This window comes from Pseudopipra pipra, chromosome 3, assembly GCF_036250125.1.
Source record: "Pseudopipra pipra isolate bDixPip1 chromosome 3, bDixPip1.hap1, whole genome shotgun sequence".
NCBI lineage: Eukaryota > Metazoa > Chordata > Aves > Passeriformes > Pipridae > Pseudopipra > Pseudopipra pipra.
In genome coordinates, this window is record NC_087551.1 from 100,748,453 (window position 1) to 100,763,542 (window position 15,090).

General features: G+C 38.9%; 1 protein-coding gene across 5 annotated transcripts in view; it reads right to left on the bottom strand.

The window, feature by feature from the left end:
• KIDINS220 (kinase D interacting substrate 220) overlaps positions 1 to 15,090 on the bottom strand; it is a 77,736-nt gene that overhangs the window by 17,381 nt on the left and 45,265 nt on the right. For all 5 annotated transcript variants that reach the window (XM_064650486.1, XM_064650485.1, XM_064650484.1 and 2 more), the window contains exons 23-24: positions 5,652 to 5,830; positions 1,755 to 1,981 (exon numbers count right to left, since the gene is read on the bottom strand). In XM_064650486.1, coding sequence (XP_064506556.1) covers positions 1,755 to 1,981; positions 5,652 to 5,830 — 406 coding nt within the window. The remainder of the gene's footprint in view (positions 1 to 1,754; positions 1,982 to 5,651; positions 5,831 to 15,090) is intronic.

Consider the following 15,090-nt stretch of genomic DNA (forward strand, 5'->3'; position numbering starts at 1 on the left):
TGTTTTCCCCAACAGCTCAAAGGTTTCTTTGTTAAGCACAAATGAATGCTTAAAGACAACAGGACAGGAACCATTCACTGGTCAGAATATGGCACATATCCCCAGAACTCAGAGTGGTTTTGAATAAAATTCAGCCATTTCCACAGAAGCATTTGAATCCATTGTGCTGTGTCATACCAGTATTCAAGACTTCTCTCGGAAACTTCTACTGGGGAGAGCCTATTCTTCAATTGCTATCCTTTTTTTTAAATACCATTCTTACAAATACCTGAGAAGTCAAATATGATTGAAAATGCTGAAGGAAACAGTCTTTCAGGATGAATTTCCTACTCTTAAAAGGTTCTCATCACTTATCTCAGTATGTGGTGTTCATGACAGTACCTTCATGAGTCCAAAGTAATGAATTCAGCTCTCTTGACAATATGTGTAAGTGAAACACCAAAAACAATTATACTTTAGAAGGGTAGTATAAAATTCCAGAGACAAAGGCCAAAACTGAAGCATTTTAGTCTTCAGCAGGCAAAAAAGTAAGCATACCTCTAAGCCTGTGTATGTACTTCACTTGTAGGAACAGCTGATGACTCACGAATAATTGTTTCTGTAATGCTTATTAGAGCCAAAAAAACCCATACAGGTTTCAACAGTATATCACCCCTGACTTTAAACCTTGTCATGTACAGCAACACAAAACAGGGCAAAACAGACACAAAAACAGGGCTTCCAATGAAACACCTATTTTAACGAAGCTGAGTTAGTATCAGCACAAATATTCATGTGACAAGTGTTTATCAGTGTTGGACCACTTCAAAGTATATGTCCTTTTACATTATTTTCAGCGAAACAGTATGTCACTGTATTGAAGGTATATAAGGATAATTTTAGAATAGATAACTTAAAAACTTCTATGCTACATGTACTCTTTTTTTTTTTTTTGCTTTGGTTAGTAAACACTGATTTAGGAATAATTCAATTTACTTTTCAGCTTACTAGTTTATACATTTACCTACAATCAAATCTACTTAAAATTGAGGCTATTTCCTGTAGATAGAAGTAAGCTATGACTTATATCAGCTCTCTATGTTTTTTTTTTTACAATAGTACTAAAAAAAAATTAAAAATAAAGTTTAAAAATACTGAATACATCCTACAAAATCAGAAAGTTTAGACTCGATTTGACTATACAGTAAAGCACTTCATTTCATTTTCAGGTGAGCCATTCCCAGGATTACGTTTTCTGAGGCCCACAAATAGCTCAAAAATGTATTCTTTATGCAATTTATGTTAATTCCTTTAAATTAGTGCAATACCGGATTAGGGAAAAGATCACAGAATAACTTTAAAAAGAGACAAAAGGGAAGACAGACATACATTCTTGTAATGTAGCTCCCCACTTGAGTTTCTGTATGTTTTAACAAAAGTCACCAAGAAAAAGCTGGGATCCCTTTCAATGTCTGTGAGTCCGTGAACAAATGAGTAAAGTTTACCCTCCCACCCCCCCAAAAAAAAAGCCCTGCAATATCCTACAACTGAGCAGTGTCAAAATGATGTGACCTTTTTTCCCTTTGTTAATTTGTTTTTTACCACATTTCTCTCCCACACAACAGTGACTGAACGTTACTGTTGGATTTGTCAACTCTTGGACTTTTCTGAACTCCTAAATAAAACTTGCATGGGTATTTCACTATTTTATAGATGACATCTGCAGTATTACCAGATTAAATCAGAAGAATGTTAATTGGATCTGGATTATTTACCCGATTGTAAAAGGGATGCTGAGGTCCTGTCATACCACTATAGTAACTGCTATGAGGTTGTGGGGATAAAACTCCGCTATTGAAAGGTCCATTGAAGGAGGTTGTAGAAGAGCAAGCTGATGAAGGCTGACTGAACAGAGATGTTGCTCTTGCAGGTGCCTCATGTAAAGGCAACGTGGGATAAGGAAGTCCTCCAATATTCATCTGGTCTCTTGCAGCACGAACATCTGAAAAATAAATAGGTAAGATTTTGCCTGAGGTATTTGGAAAAGTTTTCATTTGTTTGCCAATTCATTACAGTACATTTTTGTGTATTTAACTCCCATCACAATTCACCAAGTAGAATGTCAAATTTCAGCTGCATTCGGTTGATTTCTCTTGATGATCACATCTACATAGGAGTCTTTTAAGAAAGTCAGGACAATTCATTGCATAAATTTACGTAGCATACTAAATGCCTCTAAACATTCAGATTTTTTTTTTAACGTGGCATAAAGGAACCTAACTGTCACTCTCCAAGAGAAGCTGCTCCAAGGCTGGTCTGTTCCATGGCAGAGCAACAGATCCCTCCACAAAGTGGCTTTTTCTGACCTGCCAGGAGCTGTCAATATTCTCACAGGAGGTCCTAATGAAACTGAGGTCCCCAACACGCCTCAGCCCAGGCAGCGGGAGCAACCAGGAGCGCGAAAAGGCAGTTTGCACAGCCAGGTGCACAGGAAGGGTGTAGTCACCCCACCAACTCAAGAGGTGAGCTTCACTGGTGGTCATCACCCTCTGGGAAGGAGCTCAGATATGGTATCCACAAGGCAGAAAGTTATGTCCTCTGCACTTGCCAGGAAGGGTGTGACAACCCAGACAGAGCTCCCATCCAGGTCTCAGGCTGCAGGGAGGGCCAGAGCCAGTCACCAGTATTGGACAGCAGTAGAGACAACAGCTGTGTGGGGTGTGACCAGGCAGACGATCCTGGTCCAGCCTGGTGGCACAGCTAAGTGAGGAAGTAGAAAGGTTAAGGAGCATGACAGAGTCCAAGCAGAGAAACTATTGGAATCATGCTCCGGCCTCTCTGAGACAGAACAGCCACCAGAAAAAAACCAGGATCCAGGGGGTCCTGTATCCTCCCCCCAGCAGGCAGAAGGCAGCTGCGCCAGGGGAGGTTCAGGTTGGACATCAGGATAAATTTCTTTGCTGAAGAGGTGGTTAAGCATTAGAAGGGCTGCCCAGGGAGGTGACTGAGTCACCATCCCTGGAAGCATTCAAGAAACAACTGGATGTGGCATTTAGTGCTGTAGTTAAGTTGATATGATGGTGTTTGGTCAAAGGTTGAACTTGATAATCTTGGAGGTTTTTCCCAGCCTTAATGATTCTAAGATTCTAAGACAGTATCTCAAAAAGGAGTGAATGGAGGGAAGTCCTCACTCAGGGCAGCAGACACCCTCCCCCCCCCCCCCCCTTTACCCATCTCACACTCCCAGGTGCCTCTGTACAATAGGTATGAGGATCTGGATGTGAAAGGCCAGTCAATGGATGATGACAAAGACAGTCCATTACACCAGAGGTATTCCAAGGGTCTGAAAGGCCTACACCTCATATCAAGACCAGTTTCACAAGGAAGAGAAGACAGATTGCAGTTGTAGGTGATTCCCTTCTAAGGGAAACAAAGGGTCCAATATGCTGACCCCTTCAGAAGCCTGCTGCATCCCTGGAGCCTGGGTTAAGGACACCACCAGGAAAGGCCCTACCCTGATATGGTCCTTGGACTACTATCCATTACTGGTCTTCCATGTGGGAGGCAATGAAGTTGAAAGGCATAGTCCAAGTGCAACCAAAGAGACTTGAGGACCATGGGACAATTGGTGAGGGAATCTGGAGCACAACTTATTTTCCCTCTATCCTTTCAGTTGCAGGCAGTGCAAGAAGAAATATATAGACCCAGTATATCGATACATGGCACCATGGTTGGTGTCACCACCAACATTTTGTCAGTTTTGATAACAGGAAGGCCTACAGGGCACCAGGCATCAGACAGGATTCACCTTTCTCAAAATGGGAGAGTCTTTGCCTGAGAGCCAGCATAGCTAATTCACAGAGCTTTAAACTAGACATGACAGGGGAGGGGCATAATATTAGGCTTGCCTATGACAAGCTGTGCAATGACATATCAAGGTTAGAGGGACGCAGTGCTAGTGAGGGCCCTCAGCCAGTGGCTCTGTGCTGGAGCACTCTTGAACTCTTATGGAGATCAACCAGGGGCTCCTGAGGTAACAGAAGCCAACAGGGAAACACCAGTGAAAGGGACATTCCTTTAAGAAGGTGACATGGCCAACAACCCAGCTGAGGTGCCTCTACATCAGTGCACACAGCACGGGCAACAAACAGGAGGAGCTGGAAGCCACCATGCTGTTAGAAAAATATGACCTAGTTGCCATTCTGGAAACTTGGTGGGAATGAGTCCCAAGACTGGAATGTGACTATTGATGGCTACAGGCTGTTCAGAAGGGACAGGGGAGGAAGGAGGGGAGGAGAGGTTGCCCTCTGCATCAGGAGATGGATAGATTGCAAATTTTTAAAAATAGTAGAAAGGAGAACCCCAGGAACTACTGGCCCATCAGACTCACCTCTGTGCCTGAGAAGATCATGGAACAGATCATCCAAGACACATGGAGGACGGGGAGGTGATCCAAGACAGTCAGCACAGCTTCACCAAGGGCAAGTCCTGCCTGACCAACCCAGTGGCCTCCTATGGTGGGGTGACCATGCCAGTTGACAAGAGAAGGGCTATAGATGTCATTTATCTGGACTTCTGTAAAGTCTTAGACATGGTCCCCCATGACATGCTTCTCTTTAAACTGGAGAGAAATGGATTTGATGGTTGGACTTTTAGATGGATAAGAAATCAGGTGGACACTCACATCCAGAGGGCAGTGGTCAATGGCTCAGAGTCACAGTGGACATCAGTGATGAGTCGTGTCCCTCAGGGGCCCATATTGGGACCAGTGTTATTTAATATCTTCATTAATGGACAAAGGGATTGAGTGCACCCACAGCAAGTTTGCAGATGACACCAAGCTGAGTGGTGCTGTTAACACACCTGAGGGATGGGATGTCATCCAGAGGGACCTGGACAAACTCAAGAAGTAGATCTATGGGAATCTCATGAAGTTTAATAAGACCTCATGCAAGGCGCTGCACTTGAGTCAGGGTAACCCCCAATATCAGTACAGGCTGGAGGATGAACAGATCAAAAGTAGCCCTGACAAGAAAGACTTGGGGGTGCTGGTGGATGAGAGGCTGGACATGAGCTGGCAATATGAGCTTGCAGCCCAGAAAGCCAAACAAATCCTGGTAAGACCCCCCCTGGAGTTCTGCATCCAGCTCTCGGGTCTCCAGCACAGGAAAGACATCGACCTGTTGGAGTGAGTCCAGAATAGGCCACCAAGATGATCAGAGGGCTGGAGCACCTCTCCTGTGAGGAAAGGCTGAGAGAATTGGGTTTGTTCAGCCTGGAAAAGAGAAGGCTTTGGGTGGATGTAACTGCAGCCTTCCAGCACCTGATAGGAGCCCACAAGAAAGACGGAGACTATTTACAAGGACATGTAGTGACAGGACAAGAGGGAATGGCTTTCCTCCATCTGCTAAAGCAGTCTCCAAAGCAAGAACAGCAGATTCTCCCCTCCAAAACAGAGGCTTTAATCTAGTATGATCTGGCCATTACAGCAAAGCTACTAAGTGAAACAGAATGCCGTCAAATCAGTGACGCCAAATCAGGGAAGTCAAATCAGACAATCTGAAGGTCCGATTTGATGAACAAATCAGTATTCTGGGTAATATGCAAAGTAGCTGTACTTAAAATGAAAATAAATAATAGAATTGTCATTTTCCATTTATTTGAAAACATACCTGCAATGATTTCGCGCAGTTTGGGATCCAAGTTCACAGTACAAGGCAAAAAGGTTCGTACATCACGTGCAACAAGAACAGGTGTTCGTGAGGATAAAAATACTTCAAAGTTCCGTATGTCTGCATCAATTTCAAGTAGAGGTTCAACATCTTTAGTTGTAGGAATATTCTTTGAAATTCTGGGAGGGTGAAATTAGATACATCATAAGCCATATTTATTAGAGTATGACTTCTGTTTACATAGTGATATTCTAGGGTGAAATACTAATACACTTGCATCCATTCTCCCTGTTCTCTGTAAAATAAGAGAACCCATAAAGAACTGCACTGTCTGCAGAAGGTTTAATGTAACATTTTCTGATATGCAAAAAACCTCAAACTGCTAAACAATCTGATCTAATTGTATTCTTCAGATAAATGTCAAAGAAGCCATACAGAAGACAAAAATCAGATCCAGAATTTACAGATCAGTAAAAACAAATCCAAAGTCAGGGGAAGTCAACATTAGTCAGTGTTAACCTCAAACATCTATTCAAATTCCTATACCCAAATCAGAAAGTCCATTGTTAAAAAAATCTCATTTTTAAACTAACACCTTTTGTAACAGAACACTCAGGCATCTTTAATGTTGATCAAAATCCAGCTGTGCATCCATGGTAAAAAGTGGGAAAACAACCACCTGCTTTCAAGTAATTCACCTTCTGAGAAAGGAAGCCACAAAGGATAACAACAAAACCATGAGACATGATCAAAGTCAGGGACTGTTCATGCATTATGACTATTGTCAAGCAACAGTGGGGGTTTTGTAAGCACTTGTGTAAAGGGGAGTTTCTGTAAAGGAAGGAACAAGGAGAAGGATTAAATGTTAGTCTTGTGGAAGTTTATGAGAAGCTTCTACCAAATGCAATCAGGTGATAGTGGGTCAGATGGACCTATCTTATTTGGTATCTTATCTCATAGTACCAAGATCTCATCTAATATCAAATGAGAAATGATAATCTAAAGATTACTAAGATGAAAAAATGTTTCTCACCCCCAGTATAATAAAAATGGAAACGGTGAAAGAATGCACTGAGAATGGTGAACACAGTTACAGTAATGGCTATAAAGTGACTGTGACAGCACTCTACATGGATACTAGTGAAGTAACCACATTGTAGGTAAAGGAAAAACAGAAAAAGTTGTGAGAAAAAATACATAAAGATAAAAAACCTTATACAAATACAAAACGAATTATGCATCTCAGTAGTTAGTGGCTTCTTCCAAAGACATATTATGACTACAGTGCCGTGAAAAAGGGTGACAGCATAGATATGTTGACTGTTCTACGAGCTGCTGTAACTTGTCGAAAAGAAGTTGGCATAGCACAAAGAAAGTGTAAGAGTTTTCTCTGATTACAGGACAGTTAAAGCAGCTAAGGCAACTACCAGTGCTGTCATGGGGGAGTGCACTGATGCATGGATGGGAAGGGAGGAGCCCTCGTGCATACCCAGTAACTTATCAGTACAACCAGAAATCTCTTACATTAAATAAATTCACATTTGTGTCTATGAAGAGAAAAAAATGCAACACTTAAAAGAACTGCCCAACTGGTTGTAATTGAATTGTATTTTTAATAGACCTAATGAACTAAGTCTATAATTAGCTGAACAATCTTACCTTATTTCACAATTTAATTGCTTTTTAAAAGCAACAATCTTTTTTTTAATCTTTATTTTTAGAACCTCCATAAAAGGTAAATTTTATGTACCATGAGATTTTTCCAGAGACAACAGTGACTGACTTACACAGAACACTTAGCACTTAATGTTAAGAGAAATAAAAGAATTGAGGATCAATGCTAGATGCTTGAGGTGCAACCTCTTTCACATTAAAAAATGTATTTCAACTGTGTGTTAATTTTTCAGTCTGATCTTTCAGGATAGTCTTGCTATATACTAAAAGTAGAATTAACAAATTCCTATAAATTTTACCAGAAAACAACTGAATGGACCACATACCTAACAGATGGAGGATACTGCCATACCATGCTGTCATAAACAGTGTCTGTGAATAACTTCATTCATAGTGAGAAGTTACTTCTACAGCACAGGAAAAATGTAACAAATTATAAAGCATAAAAGCAAGTGTAGCCTATTCTAACAAAGGTTCTGATCCTTTAAATCGTTATGAGATGTTGTCCGGATGGCAGTGGGATTATCCACTTTGGGGAATTTCAATGCATGTAAGGCTTCACAGGCTCCAGCCTTCAGAGAATAAAAGGTGGTTTTATAAGAAGCCAAACTTGACATCCAGAAGTAGGTTACAGTTTCAAATAATGGGAACAGTTCATTCTGTGGCAGTGTTTAAAGAAATCTAGTAGAAGCTAAAAGTAGTCCTAACCTCAAGGAGTGAATGGTTAAAAGGAAAAAATAAGAACATTGGCAGTATCAAAGTAAAACTTGTACACTCCACAGAATCTGAGAAGTGAATATTTTACACTAATTTTTAGCTACTACCTTAGGTTTTTCTATTTTGCCTTACATAAAACTATAACTACACTGACTGAACACGTGTATGTTTTCAATCTAAGAAGAGAAATGTAAAAAAAGCAAAATCACTAATGTCTGCTTTATTTATATACATTAGTTACATAGATTTACTGTGAGTATTCTAGATAAGAGTTCAGCACTGGCAAAGTAAAAATTAAGTCACTTTTTAAGTCAGGGACTGAAGAGTTAAAGAGTGGCCTACTTCAACACTTAAATCTACAAAATAAAAAGCCAAAAGAGAATGTGACATAGATTTAAATAAAACACACAGCTGATGAATCACATGAAACAAATTAGCTGAATTTTAATGCCAGCTCTACTTAAGTCTGAATGCGAACAGTGTTCCGAATACGATGAACAAAGCTACTGTTCAGAAGCCAATAGCCCACTGCTGGTGTGCAGATTGAAGTCTCTATTCTAACCTCCTGAGCTCCATGTCTTAAACTACGCCTTTGAAAGAAATATTTATGTAAATGATAATCTTTTGGCAAAGAGCCACAAAAACCATACGTGCCTGTACTTCTCAGATAAAAAATAAAAGGTTAGCATGTAAAGCACTTTAGGAGTTACTTTTTCTAAAACATAAGCATGCAGATCTAAAAATAAAGCACTGTGAACACCCTATTCTCATTTTGGGGCTAGATTCCTGAGGTAAAAGAATTACTTTTTAAATCAGAAACATCAAAAACTGTCAGTGTTACAGAGTGTCTGTTTCCAAAGAAACTACTTGAACTTAAAAGGAATTAGGCCAAAACAGAGCATTACATTGACAGAAGTGAACCTTAAAAATTCATTCCCCTATTCTGCATTTCTTAAATTAAAAACTGCTTTCATTGTGGATTAAGTTATATTCCAACAATGATGGATTATTTCTGGCTTTTTCCTCATATACAGATAATTTACTATAAGTACACAGAGGTACATAATCCTATCTTCTGTTCAAGAGACTGTAAATTTGAATCAAATTTTTTCTAGTTATATTCATCTTGCACTTCCATGACTGACTTGGAGAATAACCACCATGGTCCAACAGTGTGTCCAGCACTGAATGTTGCCAGGATAGCATGGGCTACACATGACATTGCCCCTCTATTCACCAGCTACTTCACGACCCAACCAGGTGGTGGTAAAATGGCAACAGCATCAACTACCTCCATCTGCACTTGAGGCTGCACTGTGCCCGCACTGCCTGTGCCATCGGTCATGTCAGGCCCTGGCATGTGCCAACAGGCTCTACCATCTCTTCCCCCCAGCCAGGGGTTTTGGGGCCTGTGCTCAAGGCTGGCTCTGACACAGTGCAGCCCAGTGCCCTGGGATCTGACTGTGGTAACACGAGCTGCGAGAAACTTCACTGGAGGGCTCCCTTGCCTGAGTTAAGAACAGCTTTAAAGCTCAGGCCTTTGCCCTTGGTCCTCACCTGAGCTAATCTATGTACCTTTGGTCTCAGCCTTGACCCATTGACCTAAATTCCTGCCTTGGCCTAAAATGTGCCTTGTGGTTAACAGGCCAGCTGGGCTGTTTGCTGTCTCTGGTTACTGTCACTGAACTTGCTCTGATTTTCCTGTTTGGCTACTGTGGGACTGCACTCCTTGATCATGAGGACAATGCCCTGCCTGCCCTGCTGTTCTCCTCAGCTCCCAGCTCGCCTTCTCTCATGGAGAAGCCTGCCCTCCTGTTCCCAGACAGGTGGAAGGTTGACTTCACTGCAAGTGAGAAGAGCCATTTAACTTTTTAACTCCATAAAAAGCAACAGACTTAATTAATTGCTATTAAATAATAGAGCAACAGAACACATGTGAATGAAGGCATAGCATGTTTTATCCATCATGTGCTTTTAAAATTTTTCTCTCAATACAGTGTAAAACGTTGCTTAAAATAATGAAATAACTTCTCATTAAAAATGACAAAAACCCATGATTTCTAGAGGTTTGATACAGAGAAATACAATAAATAAACAAATGCTACTAATATAATGCTTTGCTCTGAAGTTATTTATCCTATTCTTCTCATATTTGGTCAGTACAGTGACAGTGTTAAAAGTTCTCACATAAAACACTCCAGGAACTTTGCAGTACTATCAACATATCAAGAGCAGTGCTGTAAACATTCCTTCAAACTGAAATTTGCAACAGGTCATTTGGACACCAAAGAACATTCACTTATAAGCACACTTGTATAAAGACAGGAATAAAAAGTCATAACACACTCAATACTAAAACATACTCAATACTAAAACATAAGGGAATAAATGCTTTATCTTAATAAAGATCAAAAAAAGAGAAAGCTATAGTTTGATATATCTATCTAGACAAAAAATCAAACCCCCTCAGAGCATATTAAGCAGAAGAGACTTCAGTGAACAGATGCAATAGCTATTTAAAAACTCCTATTACCATAGGTATTCAGGAAAGCTTGCTTTGCAAAAGTGACTCTATCCAATTCAAATACCAGCAGATAAAGCATCCCTCCTCAGTGTTGCTTTTAATCATTTCAGAGAGAAAAAAACAATTTCATCCTTAAAAGATTGATATTTACTAAACTAATCTCCCACACTCAGTATCATGCACTGTCACTGAGCCACATTAAAAAGCTCTATTTTTAATACAACTTTCCAGAACACACCCTACACTGGCATTCTATAATTAAAAAAAGTGTTCATGAAGTTACAAATGCCCAGATTCATTCACAGCTTTGCAGTGCTATTTGAATTACAAAAGGTAAAAGAATTAAAAAAAAATTATTATACTTATTACAGAGATGGAAAAGCAGTGAAACACAGTAGCACAGAAGAATCTAAGATTGCTCAAAGCTGGTCTGTAACCAAAAAAGTAATTTTGTATCACTAACTGAGGAGTCCAACAATTGTAATTCACAAGTGAATTACAAGAATATTGTTTTAATCTGGTTTTGGTATTTTCATCACTGAACATCAGCTACAAAGCTACCACATGGCTTTATGCAGGGATTCTTTTAGTCAGTACCCTCACCTGTAGGAATTCAGAAATCCAGCAAATGTTTGCAGGTTTTCTAGCATCAGAAATGGCCATGATTTACCCCAGTCTCCAGCACAGGACTCTTTTCCGGGGCTACACCATGGGATACTGTTAAACCTCAGGCAAAAGAACACTCCTCCTCCAAAAGTCCACAGCAAAAACTTCACTCACAGAAGCATGAGTTCCACTTCTCAAAGTCAAAGACTGATCTCTCAGTCTGTAACAAATGCTATTTGGAAATGAAAGGCGAAGAAGTACAACTGCTAAACTACATTAACTTTAAGGTTAATAACCAAGATCTAAGTCAAACAGAACCACAGGCACACTACATCCTTTATACAGCATTTGGATTACCTGATCTCTCCTTATCTTGCCCTTGCATTTCCAGCTAATCATCTTACCTCACAATGTTTTCCCATGTCATCAGGTTTTGAATAAACCTTCTGCTTGACAAAAATGTTCGTCAGGCACAAAAGGCCATCATCTCCAATTTTATTTCCCAATTTGATCGATTCCCCCAAAAGTAAAGAAGTCTCAGGAACTGACTTCATGGCTGGGCTTCGCGAACAAAGATTTGGGAAGGGCTCTACCCACGTTTGTTGCAAGCACATTGGGAACTGATTTACATGGGTTTAAAATAAAAGTTTTCTTCCCTGACATAATGTTGTTAAAATGAAGCCTTCTGTATTCTACCTTAAACAAGTATCAATCAGTGGTGCTTGGAGGGATTTGAAGTATACAGAGGAACATTTCTGACAGATGCCATTAATGCACATTAACTATTCTGGCAGCATCTAAACTTACCTGGAAAGTATTTTTAAAATATGACTTATTATTTTATATCACACAGGTAAATAAAAAAAGGTAAAAATATTCCCCTTTCTTGTTTTTATCAGCTTTTGTTCCAATCCTTTTTCTCTCCCTACTACCTTCTCATCTGAACTTCCATGTCCTACTTCCACAACTACTTGTCATATCCTCTAGTACTTTCTTTACTTCTTCTAGCCCTGCCTCATATAAGCCTATTTAGGAGACAGTTTGGGCATCAACCACCTACTACTCAACTGGTACACTGACTTTTAACACTGAGCCTACACTATTAGCACAGTAAGAAACATAATAACTTCCATGTGCCCTGCTTTTCAAGTAGGAGGCAATAAAAGGAAACAGAAAAACAAAAAGCAGGTTAAATATTTTAGAAGTAATGCCTCACTGTGAGGTCCACAAGAATACTAAATTGTCTGCTTAAAGGAAGTGATTTATTTAAACCTGGCCTGGGCAAAGATGATTGCAGAGAACATTACAATCAGAGTGATGAATGTGGCACCTTTCATAGCTTTTTCATTTTTAATTTCTATAATCACTAAATAGCTACACTTCTTAAATTAATACATCAATAGGCATTAAGCAAATCACAAATCCCTCAAAAGTTCATTTCACCCTTTTTATTAAAAGGCATTTAAACAGTGTCAAAACTGGAATTAACATAATAACCTTCCAGAAAAGTTACATTTCAAATGATCTTGCTCAATTTTAACATTGCTAGAGATGTGCTGAAAACATGTAACACACTTTTCTAAAAGAATAATTCAATAGATACTTGTCTAAGGCACTATAATGAAAAAGTAGACAGATAATGCTTATCTTTGGTTTTTATTTTACTTCTTTTCTTACTTATGTATATTAACAAAAAAACCCTCAAATGATTTAAACAAAAGCTTTTAGCTCAACACATAATTGCAACAAAATTACAATAATTGTACCAATTAAAATAATCCTGAATGAACAGTTTGTCATCTTAATGTTCCAATGGTTTATAGAAGGATCTACTTAATTAGCTGAAATTGCTTTCCAATGTTAGTATCAAATGTCATTTGTTAAAAGTTGAGCGATTTCGAAAATAATTTAACAAAGCAATTTTACAAAACACCAAGAACCAACATTTTCTTTTCAGCTAAATAAAGCAAGCAGATGTGTCATCAAATTGCTATAAAAATAAATGAGCCTTTATATGGAGAAAAATAAATTTTACTACTAGTGCTACAGAATACTACTTTTTTTATGAAATCAATTTCTTTAATAAAATAATTTTATATCATTTATATCTTGGTGGTATTTCTAGTACACTGTAAATATATTTTCTTAAATTGAAGCAGTAAACAATGAAGCAGGAATATCCCACTGTATGTGAAACAGTTTTAACCTAAGTGATTTCCTAATTTGATTCACACAGGTGTATCACACAAGAGATCTGAACCTCTAACACCAATGAAACTCTGCTATAGAACTCCCAATCTACAGTAATCAAGTGCTGTTTCACCTATAACTAAGTTAGTTTTTACCAGTTTAAGAAAGAAGGAAAAATTAAAAAAAGTGGAAAAAAAAAAGAAAAACAGAGGATGAGTTATCTAGTAACCTGAAATTAAGTATTTCTCTGGTTACCATTACTAGAGATAACTTTTTCTGTGTCTGATTTCAAAAAGGGGTAACTTCAGTAAAGACTGGAAAAAAACCCCAAGAAAAATCATATACCAGTGCTGAAACTGGACTAGAACTTAAGAAACTAAAATACAACAATACTTTCCATTACTGATAAAGGAGATAGAGCAGATGTCTTCCACAAATTATCCCTTGGAATGGTGTAAGAGTTGCAAAAGCATTAAAAAAACTAAGATATGAGCTATGGCTGACTTAGATCCCTTAGTTCTCCCACCCCACTCCACCCCCCCAAAAAAACAAACCCCAAGAATCCTAAATAAAAAAAAGCTGCTATGCTATTCTTCTAAATTTGGTATGTTCTGCCTTGGCACATCGTATTGCCATCCAATTTGCCATCCATCATAGGTAGGCATGCATACATATGTGCACAAAGACTTTATCTCAGAGGTTAATTTAAGCCCAAGTGATGGATGAATTATATGTTGCTAAATTTTAAATAATGGTTAGTTACAATTCTGAGAAAAGTATAACCATTTTCTCGTCCTGGAAAATCTCTTTTTTTCAAAATCAAAAAGTTAAGATTCTTGATTTTCATAGTTTGCTTCAGCTTCCCAAAAGGCATATTTTCAAGGAGATTAAGTAAGGGTGGAGATCCTAATCTGAACAGATGGCTCTTGAGAGTTTCTTCTATCCTGAGCCAAGCTCTTCTGTTCTAATATTTTTAATAAATATGTAAGAATAGTCACAGAAATTCAGGGACCAGCAGCTATTTGCAATATCCTCACAAAGAATTGATAAGCCCTGTCTTAATATCCCAGTTTTGTCAAAGCGTGGGCAAAGAATGACAGGTAGGACTGTCGCTCGTGACATCAAGCCCAACAAGTAGACTAACATCAAAAGCAGCCAGTAGGAAGTACCTGAATAGAGGTTGTGTGAATACCTGAATTATGTATCATTAAACAAATTATAAATTCAGTTCTGGGGATAAGCATCCACTCCTCCCCAGCAACTTTAAAGAGTGAGACAGTGCATCATGGTCTCTCTTAGGACTATTTCCTTAGCTATACCAGCCTTACATTTCATCACCAGTTTCAGCAGGTGATAGCTAGAATTATATTCAGAAAGATACAGAATCTAGATCCTAACCCCACGAGAGAGAGGACAATAATTACCATAGATCTACCTAATTCCTGGGTGACTGTTCTACCTATGTCTCATACCCACATACGACCATGAGAAAATTCTCATGGATTATTATCAACTTCATACTGACTTTTTTCTCTCCAAGGGGCCCTCCATAACAGGTAGGTCATTTAATTGCTCTGGTAACCTCCAGTGTGTTCCTTGCCATTTTCTTTTCAAAGGCCAACTGGAACTTTCCTACAGTGCCCTTGTCTGTCTGGACAACACATTACGTTCACCAGGACCAGAAGGTTCCTGCAATTTGCCACACAACCTGTCTCAGCACTTGGTTTA